Source organism: Syngnathoides biaculeatus, chromosome 2 (genome assembly GCF_019802595.1).
Source record: "Syngnathoides biaculeatus isolate LvHL_M chromosome 2, ASM1980259v1, whole genome shotgun sequence".
NCBI lineage: Eukaryota > Metazoa > Chordata > Actinopteri > Syngnathiformes > Syngnathidae > Syngnathoides > Syngnathoides biaculeatus.
Window position 1 is genome coordinate 30,385,922 of NC_084641.1, and position 17,399 is coordinate 30,403,320.

Consider the following 17,399-nt stretch of genomic DNA (forward strand, 5'->3'; position numbering starts at 1 on the left):
GTTTTGCAATATTTTTGCAGCAATATCGGTGTAATGCGTCACGTGATATTTTTGATCATCTCGTGAGCGTTGTTGCGCACTACTACTACTATTGAGGATGCGTCGTGCAATACATTGAAGGCACCGAGAGGGAAGAACGCCAGATCACGACACATTCCAATGTAAAGGCCCCCAAAAGCAAAACTCAACGTGGTTGAGAGACGGGAAAATTCAGTGAATCCAAAAAGTGCCACGTCATACACAGAACGGCTTTAAAAGCCTCGGAAAGATCAATCTCAAACACCTGGGAAAATGGATGCGGCTTCATCGAGAGCATCTCTTATGCCCGCGTGCACCCAGACGCGACAACGGGGCACTCTAAAGCAGCCGCGCCGGCAGGCAATTTGCATTCTGGGCATGAAGGCATAATTAGCAAGCTAACTGCATGTTGGAATTGCGTTGGATAATCACTGAGGCCGACGCAGGTGGTGGGAGGGGCAACTCCTGCCAGGGCCAAGGAACCTCGCCGGGCCCCCTTAAAATCAGGAAAGCAAATCATGTTAACAGTTGAATTCTGTATCTCCTCAGCTCAGTCCAACATAGAGGAGTTGTGTCGTATCGCGGCGGGAATCTCTGAGTTTGCAGGATCCTTCAAGGTTGCGGCCGTCGTGGTCCAGGCGAGCATAAACGTCAACGACGTGCTTTTGGAAACACGACGCCGCTGTCGTGCCTCAAGAGTGCAAAACGTCTGACTCGAGCTCAGTCGGAGCGACGCGCCTTCTGTTGCGCAGCGCTCACAGCCGGACCGGACTCTGACCCGCGTGGGAATCACGCGATCCCACCCGGTCTGCACAGCCGAGAAAGAAGTCCGACACTCGAGCAGTCCGACGCGTCCTCCCGCCCGCCCGCCCGCCCGCTCGCTCGCTCCTTCCGTTGCGTGATGACATCGAGCCGTCTCTGAGGCCGGCGGGGGGCAGCAAAAAAACAACGCGTGAGTATTTTTGGGACCAGAACACAGCTGGCCACGCGTCACGCGGGTGTTTTTCTGCGGGTCTCCGTGGCTGCGTCAGGATCTGAAACTTCGGATGAGGGAACTGGTGACTGTTTTTCTTTGTGGGAGCGACGCTTCCCCCCCCCACCCCCTCCAAAATTCACTCCGGGAAGGATTTATCCTATTCTCAGCTTCAGTGACAGTTAAGAGCGACGAAGGGGCGGAAAACTTTTCGATTTCACGGAAAATTAAGATGGGTAAGCGCGGAAATATTCCAAGCTAGAAAGCTTTTTGATGGCAATTGAGTTTAGAGTTTAGGGCGACCAATGAAATGGGCCGATATCGCCCGAAACCATGAAAAGGACCATTGCCCCCCCCCCCCCCCCCCCCCCCCGTCCACCAAAATCTGCCAATTTTTTTTTTTTTTCCTGGATGGTGTAAAATGAAAGAAGGAATTGAGCGCGTCAACTGTTCCGCTCTTTGTTTCTGTCCCCCTCAGACGTGAGGACCAGTCGTCGTAGTCGTCGCCGCCGCCGCACGCGAGATGGCGCTCTGGATCCACGCGCTGGCCTGCGCCTTCGGCCTGGGCTCGTGGGTGGCCGTCAACGGCCTGTGGGTGGAGCTTCCGCTGGTCGTCAACAGCCTCCCCGAAGGCTGGGAGCTTCCCTCGTACCTGACGGTCCTCATCCAGACGGCCAACCTGGGACCTCTGCTCGTCACGCTCCTGCACAAGACCAGGCCGGGCCGCCTGAACGAGCGGGCCGTCATCTACGCCGTCCTCGCCGTCGGGGTCTCGTCCTGCGCGCTGCTGGCCGCCTTCTGGGACCGCACCAGCGTGGTGGCCGGCGCGTCGCGCAGCACGGCGTTCTTCGCCATCACTTTCTTCCTGTCGCTGGTGGACTGCACTTCCTCGGTCACGTTCCTGCCGTTCATGATGCGGCTCCCCGCCAAGTACGTGACCGCATACTTTATCGGGGAGGGGCTGAGCGGCTTCGTTCCCGGCGTGGTCGCCCTGGCCCAAGGCGTGGGCATGGCCCGGTGCGTCAACTCCACCGCGGGGAACCTCACGGGCGGAAACGCGTCCTTCCTCCAGACCGAGTACCTCCCGCCAAACTTTTCCACCGAGGTCTTCTTCGTCCTCTTAACGATCATGATGGGCGTCAGTCTGGCCGCTTTCGTCGGCCTCGACAGGCTCCGCCCGCCGCCCGGCGAAAACCTGACGGCGGGTTCGGCCACGTCCGTCTGCTCCGGCCTGGACAATCCTGCGGCGGACGCTGACGGAAAGGATAGGAAACGGCGCCACGAGGAGGAGAGCAAGACGGGCCCCCCGCCGGCCAGGCCCGGTCACTCCGTACACCAGATGACCTTCATCTACTTTCTGGTGGTGTGGGTCAACGGCGCCACCAACGGGGTCCTCCCCTCCGTGCAGACGTACTCCTGCATGCCTTACGGCAACCTGGCCTATCACCTGTCGGCTGCGCTGGCTTCGGTGGCCAACCCGGCAGCTTGCACCGTCGCCATGTTTTTCCAAAACAGGTACCGTCATAGTACTCGTTCTTTGCACTGTGGAACTTTGAGCGAGTGGACTCGTAGGGGCACCAGTCCCATACAACCGATCGTCAGTTACAGTGGATTTTTTTCAGGCCCCTACATGCAGTACAAATCTTTTGTTTTTTCCTGGGTTGAATTGCAAAAGTACAGTACAAAGTTCAAATTCATATTTCTAAATGTTTGCAAGTTTCACATGTGATCCAATCGGTGTGCTTGATCATGGTGACATTGTTGAGCTGCGATAATCATCGTAGGCAGGTCACTGACATTCATGAGCTGTTAGGATTTAGTGTGCTTCCTATTCCCAAATCTGCTGCCAAAGGTGAACGGCTCGACGACAAAACTCACTGTGTTTAAAAAAAAAAAAAAGCATGTTCCAGATTCCAAAAAGTCGTCTTTTGTACCCGCTCCGTTCTGTCTATAAACAAGAGATAGAACCGTCGTCAGTCCCGGGACGGGAGGCACGTCTTTTGGAATCGGATCGAGTCAGATTGTATCGCATCGGTGACATGGAAATATGTCAGTGCCATTCTCCGCCTGCATTGCACCACAGCGCCAGTAAAGCTCTAGTGGCCGATTGTGGAACTCACAGACTTTTTTTCATGACATTTGAAGTGACAAATGGAGACGATTTTTGGACCCTAGAGTGGTGAGTCCAGGTGGTCCTTTTTTTTTTTTATTTTTTTTATCTGATATTTTTTTAATACCAGGGTCCGTTTCAACGACGTTCCTCTGGCTGGGCTGAGATAGAAAGATGGATGCAATGGACCCCCGCATATTTGCAGTTTAGCGCTCGCAGATTCAACAATTCAGATTTTTTTTTCCCCAGTATTCCCAGGAAACTTTTCCGGCTTATTTAATTTCTTAAAAATTCAAAGAAAGTTGCGATGAGCATCAATTATTTACAGATTTTCGCTATTTGCAGTCGGGACTTGGATGGCAAGGCTACTTTTATAACAAAGAATGGATGATAGCACTAAAAAAAAAAAAAAAAAAAAAAAAAATTATGCGAGTCAGCAAATTCCTGAATTTTGAACCCCGAATATGCACTAGTTTACCATCAAAGAGAAAATGTAAACGTATAAACACGATTTTTATCTCCACCAAAAATCACGAGTCTATGTGCAAGTCAGTTATTGGACGGTGACTTTGACGTCTGGAAAAAAAACTTTGCATCAAATGTCATTTTTGCTTTTCCAATCCAGATTGGGATTTCTTCCTTGTGCTTTCAGGTCTCTCGTGTTCCTCGGGGCGCTGTCGCTGCTGGGGACAGCTTTTGGCGGCTACAACATGGCCGCGGCCGCCATGAGCCCGTGTCCTTTGCTCCAGGGCTCCGCGGCGGGGGAAGTCCTCATTGTGAGTGACGCGCAAACACGGTTTCGAACCACATCCCGTCGATGTCTGTCAAGTTCTGCTTCTGAACAATGTTGAGCAACTCCGCTCGGACCCGTTTTTTTTCGTCTGGGTTGCTAGTTGGGAGACGAGCGTCCGTCCGTCTTTGCTCCGGCAACCCGAACTAACCAAGATCGCATACTTTCAAGATCTGAAAGCTCGTTTCCTGGCGCATATTTTGCATTCTAAATATCTAACAGCACATCAACACACAAAGATGTCACGAAAAGAAGATCCATCTGTACATTTCTGTGGCTGCTTATCCTCACAAGGGGCGCGGGGAGTGCTGGAGCCTATCCCAGCTATCATCAGGCAGGAGGTGGGGGACACCCTCAACTGGTCGCCAGCCATAGAGACAAACGGCCGCACTCCCAATCACACCTACGGGCAATTTAGAGTGTCCAATTAATGTTGCACGTTTTGGGGATGTGGGAGGAAACTCCACAGGGGCGATTCCGGGATCGAACCCGGGACCTCAGAATTGTGAGGCCAACGCTTTTCAGCTGATCCGTTGTGCCGCCAAAAAGATTAAGAACTCAAAAAAAAAAAAAAAAAAAAGTGTTTGTACAGTGTCCAGCCCACTTTCAATTTTCCCTTCATCTTGCAGCCATTTGCTTAAATCATTTCAGTTGGTAATTTTTCATGAATGTACAGACAACTACCACATATCGACAAAAAAAAAAAGAAACCCCAACAAAAAACAAAAACGCAATTTTGAAACGTCACTCTGGTTCTGTCCACTTCTTCAGATCATCCTTAGGAAGGTTCTACACGAACGTTATTTGTAGTCCAATTATATTTTTCAAAACAAGCAAAGTGACTTCGTAATCTTCCGACGGGTTAATCATTGATGACTGTGACGACGGTAACGGCCGAAAACTTTTGCGTCCCGTGCGTGGACTGGACCGCTTTTTGCCTTTGACAAGAAGTCCCGACCACAAATGTGTTCCTCGGGATTTGAACCTTTGGTGTAGCACGTGACTTCCTGTTCAATACGCTTGACTCAACAGTAGTGAGCGCCGAGGAGGAGCGCAAAAAAAACAACGTTCGGATACACGAACAGTAAAGAGTATTTCTCCGCTGTTGAATGGCAGGAAAACGTTTCGAGGGGCCCATCTAAATAATTAAAGTCCAAATATACCACAAACGGAAGCCAAAACTATTGAATATGTAACGTCAACATTTTCTAAAAAGTTACCCTTTAAAATGTTTGCAGACCAGATTTGACTGCAAAAGCAACACAAAAGTTCATCAGTCCTTGAGGTGAAGACTGTCATTTCCCCTAACGACCCCGACTAAACTGACCTCTGTAACATGCAAAGATCTTCGTCTCGTAGTCGAGATTCTCACTTCAGTAATACTTCCTTGACACCAATGATGCCGTCAGTGCCATCTGGTGCCATTTAAGTGCATCACAGAAAGACCATCAAAAAATATACAAAGGCTGAGGGTGGGTTCCACAAATTCATATCTTCAAATATTCCTTTTTTTTTTTTTTGCTGCTTCCCCAGGTCCTCTCGTGGCTCTTGTTCACCGGAACGCTGTCGTACGTCAAAGTGATGGTGGGCGTCATCCTGCGCGACCGAAGTCACAGCGCCCTCGTCTGGTGCGGGGCCGCATCGCAGGCGGGGTCGCTGCTGGGCTCGGTCGCCATGTTCCCGCTGGTCAACGTCCTCGCCCTCTTCAAGGCCGGAGACTTCTGCAACACCAAATGTCCGCCCTGAGAACTCCCGTGCTCTTTTAAAGACTTTTTTTTTTTTTTGTTCAAGTGATACTCCACCCATCTTGCTTGTTCTCATGAACTTCAATGATTCTGATCATCTTTCCTCATAAAATGAATGGAAATCACATTGATCCGTTGAAGGCCCACAAAAAAACCTTGTAAACTTTCAAACATTTTGTATTATTATTTTTCTTATTTGGAAAATTGCACTCGGTGACACTGTATTTTCTAAAAACAATACAAACCATCAAATACAATGTACAAAAATACACTTTGTGCATCACATTTAATTCACTGTGACTGCGCTGTTCCTGGTCTGCGTGCCTTGGCCATCTGGGGACAATATAACATACACAGTCACCATTGTCTCAGTAAGGTTCTTTCGGCTTGTCCCGTCAAATGATTTTGGCACAGTTTCAACGCCGGACGCAACGCATTTAATCTGAGGAGAGAGCCGGAGCCTGTCCCGGCGAACGTCGGCCAAAGGCAGACCACACCCCAAACGGGAATCGATCCCACGCTGCCTGCGCCAAAGGCAGGCGTGTGTGTACCACTGCACCGTCAGTGACCTCAGTCAACTGCAGTAATATCGTCCTTTTCCCCACGTGATAAAGAATATACGCATGTGAGGAGGCTATTTGTTAGCCCGCCGATGACGTTTAGCATTAATGAATGCCATTTTTTTTTTGTTATTATAGAATGAAATCGGAGCACCTCTCCTGCGTCAAAAGCAAAAGAAATCAAAGAAAAATTACTTCTTGTTGTGAAGTGCGCTCTTCTGAGCATCTTCTACTTCTGCTCCCAAAATCAGTGGAATGATATGAAAAACGTGTAGTGCTGCACACTTGTATCTCAAGGCACCATTTTACCCCCTCCCCCCCCCCGCATTCAAGAGACAATGTTAAAATATTGCACAATTTCAGATGAACTTTCAGCTTTTATTTGTTGTACCAGTCAAAAGATATGATTTTAACGTAACGTTTCGCAGATAATTTGTGTTCATTGTAAAAAACACAAAAACATTGTATGCCATATTAAAAAAAATGCAACTGTGTGGAGAAGGTTAACACAAATATCAAAACTATTTGTCTTTTTTTTTTCCTCATTCCCAAAAAAATTGGGTTCCAACTCATGGCACTACTTTGTTTGAGCACTGGGTGGCGCAAGCAGCCTCCTAAAAACCTTGACAGCGTTTGTGCAGGTCAACCGTTTTCCTTCCTGAACCATAAAAAAAAAAATATATATATATTTTCTGCACTTGGCGCGTGTTTGTCGTCGGAGCGTGGCGGGATTTCATCAGCCCAAATCGATTTTCACGACAGAGAGTCCAAACTACTCTTCAAGCTTCCTTTCTCCTTCTCCTTCTTCTTCTTCTGTGTTTGGAGTTTTTCACTCTCCCATTTTTTTTTTTTGCATTTGAAAGTGCAAAGTGAAACTGCGAAAAAGTCACTGGCCTGTGACATGATATTATTATTATTATTTTTACATTCATGCGTCGCATAGGAGTCCCCGTCCTCATCCTCGTGAGGGTTTTTTCTCCAGTCCGTACAGGAAGGCCGGAGTCGAGATTCAAACCCTGAACCTTAGAAATGTGTGGCGAGACATGCTAACCGCCATGATACACAGCTGCCCCATCCTGGCAATTTATTATTATTCAGTAAACTGATCAATTATTTCCACTTCGTAGTGTATTTTATGATGTACCAAACAGTTACTGTCCTCTGATATGAAGTCAACACAGGAGTGGCTTGAGATATGAATTTAATTTGTGAATTTGTTGCCCAAGAGAGTGCTTTTTTTTTTTTTTTTTTTGCTGCGGCATTCTTAATTCATCATCATTCACAAGAAAAATGAGCCTTTCTGTCATAAATTTTACACAAAGTGTTTAGGAATCAGCTCCCGGCCTCCCCAAAATCTGCCATTTGAACAAGGGTGTGTTAACTTTTTATATCAACTCACCTCCTTTGTTAATAATTGTATTTTTGACCGTGCTCTACAGTCGGACATAGTACTTTTTTTTGTTTGACTCGTGCACCTTGCCCTACATGTCTATGCGCGTGCGTCCTCACCAATATTGCCGATGTTGTTTTTTCGCTTCGTTTTTGCTTTCTTTTCATTCGCTTTTCTTATTCCTCGTTTGTGCTCTCGTGTATGTAGAACGAGGTCGATTGTTCGTACGTTTGTTTTCAGTTCCGCTTTCTAAGCTTGTGTAGTTTGGAGTGTGTTCCTTTTCTTTGTTCTTGTTTCTTCTTTTTGAGGCGTTAGTAGTATTTTGTGTATTTTTTTTCTTTGCGTTCTTGCCTGCTGTCTGTCATGTCCATTTTTGTATTTTTCCCTTTAGTTTTTCCATTTGGCCTTGCATGTCCACCTTGGTTTTTTTTTTCCCCATCTCCCATATTTTCGTATATTCTTGTCATCCTTCCGCTGTGGAAGTTTTTCGTTGGCGTTATTAAATACAACTATGATCTGTAATTATCTGCGACTTGTCAAATCGTCGCAAAAGCAAAGCAAAGCAAGTTTATTTGTATCGCGCATTTCATACGCGAGGTGTGTCAATGTGCTTTATATGATTAAAAGCATACAATGCTAAAAAAAAAAAAAAAAAAAAAAAAAAGATTTGGAAATAAAAAGTACCATTAAAACTACTTTTTGGGCAAGAAATATCACTGAAAAGGGAAGGTACTGTTACCCTAAAATAATATTGGAAACACCCGGGCCGACGTCACTTCTGCTGGCAATTTATTCCATATTTTTTTTTGTTTTTATGCAGCATAATTGCTAAATGCTGCTTGGCCACGTTTGCTTTGGACTCTGCACTCCATTATTAGACGCGAGTCGGTCAATCGCAGAGCCCGACTGGGTTTGTATTCCATGAGCACCGCTTTCCCTGTATTCAGTCCCTAAAACATTTAGCGATTTATAGACCAGTAGCAGAATTTTAAATTTTTTTTTTAAAATAATTTACTTTGGAATTGGGAGTTTGACACTGCATCATTCTAGACGGACTGCAGCGGTTTAATGCTCTTATTGGGGAGTCCAGTCAGAAGACCGTTACAACAGTCAAGTCTACTTGATATAAAAGCATGGACGAGCTTCTCCTGGTCTGCTTCTTAATAACAATTACGTGACGTAAAGAATCAAGCAGCGTGCACTGCATCACTTAATTATTATTACATTAAAATGTTAATTATTACTATTAAATTCATTGTGCTGCTCCTTCTTGTTTACTCGCCTTAGCCGACAAGCGGCAGTATGATAAAGTCGTACAGACAGGAGGAGTCCGCACTACTTTCAGTGACTCAATACGCTGTCTCTTATTTTCAAGAGCGTAAAGAATATATGGCAGTCAGTATTGCCATATTGTCAGTCTACATGTGTCGCTTCTGCATTTGTGTTCAAATGTCAATATATCCTCACCAGATACGTGTTACACAGTAGCCCATCTATGGCATTCTACATGATGTGTTAGCAGGGGCTTTTCTAAAGTTTGTAAAAAAAAAAAAAACTGAAATACGTTATGCTCTGTTCTCTTAGTTTGATGTTTACTTTGGCAGCAAACCTCAACCGGGAGTGGCCTCGAGCATCTTCAAGCTTGTTGCTTGAACAATGGATTTCCGTCTGATGCGTGGCGAGTTGAGCTCGCTGGCGCGCTACGGCACACGAATTTTAAATCTCGCGCTTGCAGGTCAAAGCGAAACAAAACACGACAGAACATACCTTGAAAAAAAAAAAAAAATGAAGTTGGGTCAAGGCCTCATTGTACTTGTGTCACCCGAGATGAATTGACACGTTTTCAAGACATTGGGCCACACTCGCGGAGCCGCCGTTTGAGTCTTTTGGGAGCGTTTTTGGAGCTTCGGCGGCGATTTGAACCCATCGTTGGTAACGCGACAAAAAACGAAAAAGCTGTCATAAGGCTCCAAAATATCAGTTGAATCCCTGTCAGAAATACTGCCGCAAAATGAAAGGATGGGGCGCTTACCCGAGAATCTTTGCCCATCGGCAGCCCTTCCTAAAAAAGGCCCACCGAGGACACCGAGGGGTTGCGTGGGGGGGGGGGGGGGGGGGCTCTAATTACTGCTCCTCAGCGGGGGCCGTCTCGCTTCTCGCTTCTGCCGCCGGTCACTCGGGAGATTCCCTGACCCCGACACGGAGTAAAAACAAAACAAAAAGATACGGGAGGCAAATTGGGCCCCGATTGGCCCCGCGCAGCCTCGGACCGCGAGCACAGATGGGACTTTCTCACTCGGTTACTTCTTCTAGTCTTCAGTGCGCTTTTTACAAGGACATCGCTCGTAAATCACTGCAGCGTTGACTAAACCCTGTCCACAGGATCCTCGACGTTTTTCTGGAATCCCTGGCATAAAACCCCATTTTGAAAAGAGGAAAATCCCTAATCTGGAACCAGAACCCAGGCTTGAACAAATCTCAGTTGAAACCTTTGCTTCCAACACTATTTCCAAAGCCGAACCCCAAAACTAAAACCCCATCCTATGTTTGCTACTTACAGAGCCCCTAAAGGGACATTGAAATCAAGGAAAAAAAACAAAACAAAACTGGTTTCTCATTGTAATGAGTTACTAGCCCATTTCATGTGTGCATGTATAAAAGACCTTTATTCCTTATTCAGGAAGCTACCCTTAGCAGGTAAATCAGCTACGACCCCTCGGTAGCCATTTTTTGACACTCTCATTGTAATGAGTAATTTACTCATGAGTTACAATGAGTAACTTACTCATTACAATGAGAAACCAGTTTTTTTTTTTTTTTTCAACGTCCCTTTTGGGGCTCCGTCCAATCTACCTGAATTTTGATTTCATCATTATTTTATCCCCTAATCATGACTTTGCTCACCACAAGAAAAGTTACAATGAGTAATTAAATTATGAGTAAGTTACTCGTTACAATGAGTAACTTACTCATTATAATGAGAAACCATTTTTTTCCCCCCAATGTCCCTTTGGGGCTCCGTCCAATCTACCTGAATTTTGATTTAATCATTATTTTATCCCCTTATCATGACTTTGCTCACCACAAGAAAAGTTACAATGAGTAACTGAATCATGACTAACTTAATCATGAGTAAGTTACTCATTACAATGAATAAGTTACTCATTACAATGAGAAACCAGTTAGGTTTTTTTTTTTCTTTCCCCAATGTCCCTTTAGAGGCTCCGTAGATACAATTACAACACTTAATCTTTGCTTTGCAACAACGACCCTTGTTTGAGGCCCCAACGATAAACCCTAACCCAAGTCTCAAAACCCTACTTCTAAACCTCAAACTTGGTTTACAAACCTAATACAAAAAAAAAAAACAAAAAAAAAAACTCTATCCCTGTCCAGAACCCCCACTGTGAAACCCTAAACCAGGCTCAAAACCCGAAACCTGTTTGTGGCCCTAAAGACACGTCCAAAGGTCTAATTACAAACCATAAATCTGTCTTTCAATCTTACTTTTGAAAAGGACCCTCCGACCCTCACCGGACACCTAAACTGGAATCCCTCACCAGTGACGCCCCCTGCTGACAATCGTTTTTCGGTTAGTTTCTGGAATTTCAAAAATGTTTACGCGAGTGGAGAAGTTCCTCTTCCTGCCCCCGCAATCAGCCACCGCAAGCCGTTTCAAGCGCGACATTGCACACCGTAAATAAAAATAATAATGAAAAAAATAAGAATAATTAAAAAAAATATATATATGTATAAATATAAAAATAAAACACGCTAAATAGGCTAATTGTTGGCCTATTTGAGCATTTTTCGACGACAAGAACACCCCCCCCCAAAAAAAAAAAAATAAGAGTCTGTTAGCTCTGGTTCAATGTTTTCAGATTACCCATATCCGTACTATGTATAATAATTTTTTAGAAAGCCCTTTTTCAAAATTTGACATTGCGAGAGTAATTTCCATATGATTTTGGCAAAATTAAAACAAAATAAAAACGTGTATAAATACAAAAATAAAAAATAAAAAACACGGTAAATAGGCCAATTGTTGGCCTATTTGAGCATTTTTGGACGACAAGAAGCCCTCCCCAAAAAAATATAAAATAAAAAACACAAATTTGGCAAACAAGAAGAGTCTGTTTGGTCTGGGTCAATGTTTTCAGATTACCCATATCCAAACTAGTAAATAATTTTTTAGAAAGGCTTTTTTAAAATTTGACATTGTGAGAGTAATTTCCAAATGATTTTGTAAAAAAAATATATGTATAAATATAAAAATAAAAAATAAAACACTCTAAATAGGCCAATAGTTGGCCTATTTGAGCATTTTTGGACGACAAAATAAAATAAAATAAACATTTGGCAAACACGAAGAGTCCGTTTGCCCTTGTTCAAAGTTTTCAGATGATCATATCCGAACTAGTAAATAATTTTTTAGAAAGCCCCTTTTTAAAAATTTGACATTGTGAGAGTAATTTCCAAATGATTTTGTCAAAAAAAGTATGAATATAAAAAAAAAAAAAATAAAACACGCTAAATAGGCCAATTGTTGGCCTATTTGAGCATTTTTGGACGACAAGAAACCCCCCCAAAATAAAAACAATAAATGCAAAATTGAAAAAGAAGAAGAGTCTGTTTCCTCTGGTTCAATGTTTTCAGATGACCAATATCCGAACTAGTAAATACATTTTTTAGAAAGCCCTTTTTAAAAATTTGACATTGTGAGAGTAATTTCCAAATGATTTTGTCAAAAAAAAGCTATGAATATAAAAACAAAAAAAGAAAACACACTAAATAGGCCAATTGTTGGCCCATTTGAGCATTTTTGGATGACAAGAACCCCCAACCCCCCCAAAATAAAATGAAATAAAAATTTGGCAAACAAGAAGAGTCCGTTTGCTCTGGTTCAATGTTTTCAGATTACCATATCCATACTAATAAATCATTTTTTAGAAAGCCCTTTTTAAAAATGTGACATTGTGAGAGTAATTTCCAAATGATTTGGGCGAAAAAAACCAAAACAAAACCACATATATATATATGTATAAATATAAAAACAAAAAAATAAAACACGCTAAATAGGCCAATTGTTGGGGCTATTTTAGCCTTTTTGGACGACAAGACCCCCCCCCCCCCAAAAAAAAAAAAAATAAGAGTCTGTTAGCTCTGGTTCAATGTTTTCAGATTACCCATATCCGTACTATGTATAATAATTTTTTAGAAAGCCCCTTTTTCAAAATTTGACATTGCGAGAGTAATTTCCATATGATTTTGGCAAAATTAAAACAAAAAAAAAACGTGTATAAATACAAAAATAAAAAATAAAAAACACGGTAAATAGGCCAATTGTTGGCCTATTTGAGCATTTTTGGACGACAAGAAGCCCTCCCCAAAAAAATATAAAAATAAAAAACACAAATTTGGCAAACAAGAAGAGTCTGTTTGGTCTGGGTCAATGTTTTCAGATTACCCATATCCAAACTAGTAAATAATTTTTTAGAAAGGCTTTTTTAAAATTTGACATTGTGAGAGTAATTTCCAAATGATTTTGTAAAAAAAATATATGTATAAATATAAAAATAAAAAATAAAACACTCTAAATAGGTCAATAGTTGGCCTATTTGAGCATTTTTGGACGACAAAATAAAATAAAATAAACATTTGGCAAACACGAAGAGTCCGTTTGCCCTTGTTCAAAGTTTTCAGATGACCATATCCGAACTAGTAAATAATTTTTTAGAAAGCCCTTTTTAAAATTTGACATTGTGAGAGTAATTTCCAAATGATTTTGTCAAAAAAAGTATGAATATAAAAATAAAAAATAAAACACGCTAAATAGGCCAATTGTTGGCCTATTTGAGCATTTTTGGACGACAAGAACCCCCCCAAAATAAAAACAATAAATGCAAAATTGAAAAAGAAGAAGAGTCTGTTTCCTCTGGTTCAATGTTTTCAGATGACCAATATCCGAACTAGTAAATACATTTTTTAGAAAGCCCTTTTTAAAATTTGACATTGTGAGAGTAATTTCCAAATGATTTTGTCAAAAAAAAGCTATGAATATAAAAACAAAAAAAGAAAACACACTAAATAGGCCAATTGTTGGCCCATTTGAGCATTTTTGGATGACAAGAACCCCCAACCCCCCCCAAAATAAAATGAAATAAAAATTTGGCAAACAAGAAGAGTCCGTTTGCTCTGGTTCAATGTTTTCAGATTACCATATCCATACTAATAAATCATTTTTTAGAAAGCCCTTTTAAAAATGTGACATTGTGAGAGTAATTTCCAAATGATTTGGGCGAAAAAAACCAAAACAAAACCACATATATATATATGTATAATATAAAAACAAAAAAATAAAACACGCTAAATAGGCCAATTGTTGGGGCTATTTTAGCCTTTTTGGACGACAAGACCCCCCCCCCCCCAAAAAAAAAAAAAAAAAAAATTAAAATGTTAAAAATCTGGCAAACAAGAAGAGTCCGTTTGCCCCGGTTCATTGTTTTCAGATGATCATATCCGTAGTAGTAAAAAAATTTTTAGAAAGCCCTTTTAAAAATGTTTGACATTGTTCCAGTAATTTCCAAATGATTTTGGCAATCATGCCAGCAATGCACAAAATGAAGTGCACATTTGGCAAAATACGCGCCTCGATCTCACCCAGTTGCCAGTTCAGCTTTCACGTTTGCGTACGCCATCAGAGAGTTGCGCATAAAAATCAATAAATCAGGCTCGATATGAAAATGAAACAATGAACAGCGTGTAACTCAAGAGCTCAATAGAGCGCCGACTCTCCTTTCTCAGAAGGTGACCTTGAGCGTGCTGATGCAGGATTTTGTCCTTGCGGTTGCCGAGCTAAATTCCTCGATTAGCGCGCAGAGCTTTTGTGCGGGCAAAGAAGAAGCGCATCATTCGGTCACGAGCGTCAGATGGTCCCGTCGGTCCTCCAGCTGGTCAGGAGGGGCCGAGGCCACCTGGATGCCGAGCGCCGGTCCTGCGAGATCCTGCGCTCTCCTGTGCCGCGCGACGCCACTGAGAGGCCCATCTGGTCAGGACGGGCGCCCCCCCCGAAGAGCCGAGACCCCCCCGCCGCGCTCGGACCCTCACGCCCTCGACTTCCCCCCTTGGTTCAATCGAGCCGGGAAACAGAACTCGCGGCTCCGATCGCGTTTGCCGAATCGACAGATGCGGGGAAAAGCTTTTATATCCCGATGAAGGTCAAGATACTAGCACGCTCTTTATCCTCACCAAGAAGACAATTCAGTACACACAGTGTGGCACTAGTAGCATTTCCCCGCCACTACTAGTCCCAATTTTGGCATTGTATAAATGCTCCAACAAGCGACTTCCGCATTTAACTGATATCCTTGATATCCACTTTAAGGTCCATGCACTAGTTTTCGCTTTATCCTCACTAGTAGGATCTTTTTTTTTTTTTTACCTACTAGGACAGCTACATGTTATTAGTGAGGCAAAAACTGTGCACTAACTGACGACTACACACTATAGGTACTACTAGTGACACTATCAAGTACAGATGAATACTCTAATTTCTGGACTATAGAGCGCACCTGATTATAAGCCTCAACCAGTCCATTTTTAAAGGAAATACCATTTGGTACATACACAATCCGCACCTGATTAAAAGCCGCATGTGCCCACACTGAAACATATTTACAAAGAAAGACGGTACACAGAAAGAGTTTTCAAAGTATTAATAATATACCTAATCATTTCTGTGACACGGCAATAACAAAGCAGCAACACGCTAGCACAGCGCTAATGCTAGCACAGCGCTAATGCTAGCACAGCAATAACAGGGCCAGTTAAAAAAAAAAAAAATCAGCGAGACGTGGCAGTGACACAGCAGTAACACGCTAGCACAGCGCTAAGAGGACCGGTTAAAAAAAAAAAAAAACATATCGATAAAAGTCACTTCCTCGGCACATACTTTTTACTTTTTCTGCTTGACTGCCCCCTTGCGGCCGTTAGAAGAAATGCACAAATTAGCCGCATCACTGCATACGATGCAAGGGTGAAAGCGTGTGGAAAAAAGTTGCGGCTTCTAGGGCGAAAATTACGCTACCTAAAAAGTCACAGGTGTCAAACTCAAGGCCCAAGGACCAGATGCGGCCCGCACAATGATTTTATGTGGCCCACGAAGGCAATTTGTGTGTGTCAACTTCCATGATTTTAGTTCAAATCTGAACCAAAATTTCAAACTGTCACATCAAAAATGATGACGTTGAGATATTGCAAGCATTTTTGTGCTACCAAACAGCAACAGTAGTTGAAAAAGACATTAGCCTTGATTTCTGATAAATTCAATGCGTGACTATGACGGGTCAATTCAAGACTTTCGTGGTTTCAGTCATATTGGCCCTCTGACAGAAACCGTAACGACAACGTGGCCGGCGCTAAAAATGAATTTGACACCCCCGGTGGAGTGGAACACACGCCTGACTTTGGCGCGGGCAGCGTGGGATCGATTCCCGCTCAGCGATGGTGTCGATATCTGCGTGGTGACCAGTTCTGGGTGCAGTTCACCTTTTGGCCATCGATACCTGGGATAGTCTTCCTTGTGAGGATAAGCAGCTTGGATAATGGATGGATGGAAGTTAGCACGTAGTCTCGCGCTTTAAATAATAATCAGTTGACAACTGGTTACGAGCTACGTCTTAGTGACTTTTTTTCCCTTGACTAGTGCTACCTTTGGCCTACTAGTACGCAATCAAACCCGCCGCAAGCTGTTTAAACATTTCTGAATATTTATTCCATAGTTTTAATACCCAGGGCCAAAATAACAGCAGCTTCGGAACCGTTTGGCATTTCGGCAGCCGACGTTCACCTTTCGGGCGCCCTGGCGCACGCGGACAATATTGCGCCGCTGACCTCTCCGCCGCGCGCTCGGCACGTGATAAACGGCGTCCGTTCATTTGAAATTGAACGTGACGGGCCGGCGTCATTTCAGCGCGGAGCGGAGCGTGACGCGCGCGTTCGAGACCCGCTGTCAGCGGCTATTGATGTTGCTTTAATGAAGTGCCGAGCACTTCACTGGAGGAAGAGACGAGCCTGTCAGCATATGGAAATGCTTCCTGGCCGTCGGGGGCGTGGGGAGGGGGGGTTCGGCATCGGTCATCACGCCCCCCCCCCCCCCCCCGGGGAACTCTTTGTTCTAGGGCCCGACTGCGCCACTTGAGGGGACCAATTACGGCGCTTCACAGCAGGGCAGGGCGCAAACACATTCCCCGTTTGCAGCGGGTGAAATTCTGACCTCCGCGCTACGAGCCCGGCCCGGGACCGGTTCTCGGCGGTCCGGTACGGCACCTCTCGGCACACAAAATTGTTTGCGTTCACGTTTGACTTTGCCGGGGTTCGAATGGAAGCCGCCGCGAAGGGTGTTTGGGGGAAAGGTCATGCTAATTTCGCAGCCGACGGCGCCGATCCCAGCGGAGCTCTTTTGTGTCGTCAACGCGGAGGCAATTTACAGGCCGCCAGCCGCCCTGACGACAAAATGATTTATGAAAATGCATCCCGAGTTAGACCCGGGCGCTGACACCTCGCGCACGGAGTTGCATTTATCAGTCTTCTGGCGGAGATTTTGCCAATCGCGGCCGCAATCGTGACGATGCTTCGTCTTAACGAGCGGGCGCACTTCCATTTCTTAACATGTGAGCAGAAAGTGCATGATGGGATTTCTTTCGAAGGGTACCCGGAAGGACAAATTGCCAACACCTCTCGACGCAAATAGACGTCCGTCCTTCCACGGTCGCCATTAGCCTGCTCCCAATACATCCGGCCCATTCATCTCGC

At 44.2% G+C, this 17,399-nt stretch overlaps 1 protein-coding gene across 1 annotated transcript; it reads left to right on the forward strand.

Moving 5' to 3' along the window:
• The first annotated feature begins 568 nt into the window (after window positions 1-568).
• slc52a3 (solute carrier family 52 member 3) lies at window positions 569-6,673 on the forward strand. The gene is made up of 4 exons (XM_061810059.1): window positions 569-970; window positions 1,470-2,506; window positions 3,754-3,877; window positions 5,425-6,673. The coding sequence occupies exons 2-4, from the start codon at window positions 1,515-1,517 to the stop codon at window positions 5,635-5,637; spliced, it is 1,329 nt and encodes a 442-aa protein (XP_061666043.1). The 5' UTR covers window positions 569-970; window positions 1,470-1,514; the 3' UTR covers window positions 5,638-6,673.
• Window positions 6,674-17,399: the final 10,726 nt, after the last annotated feature.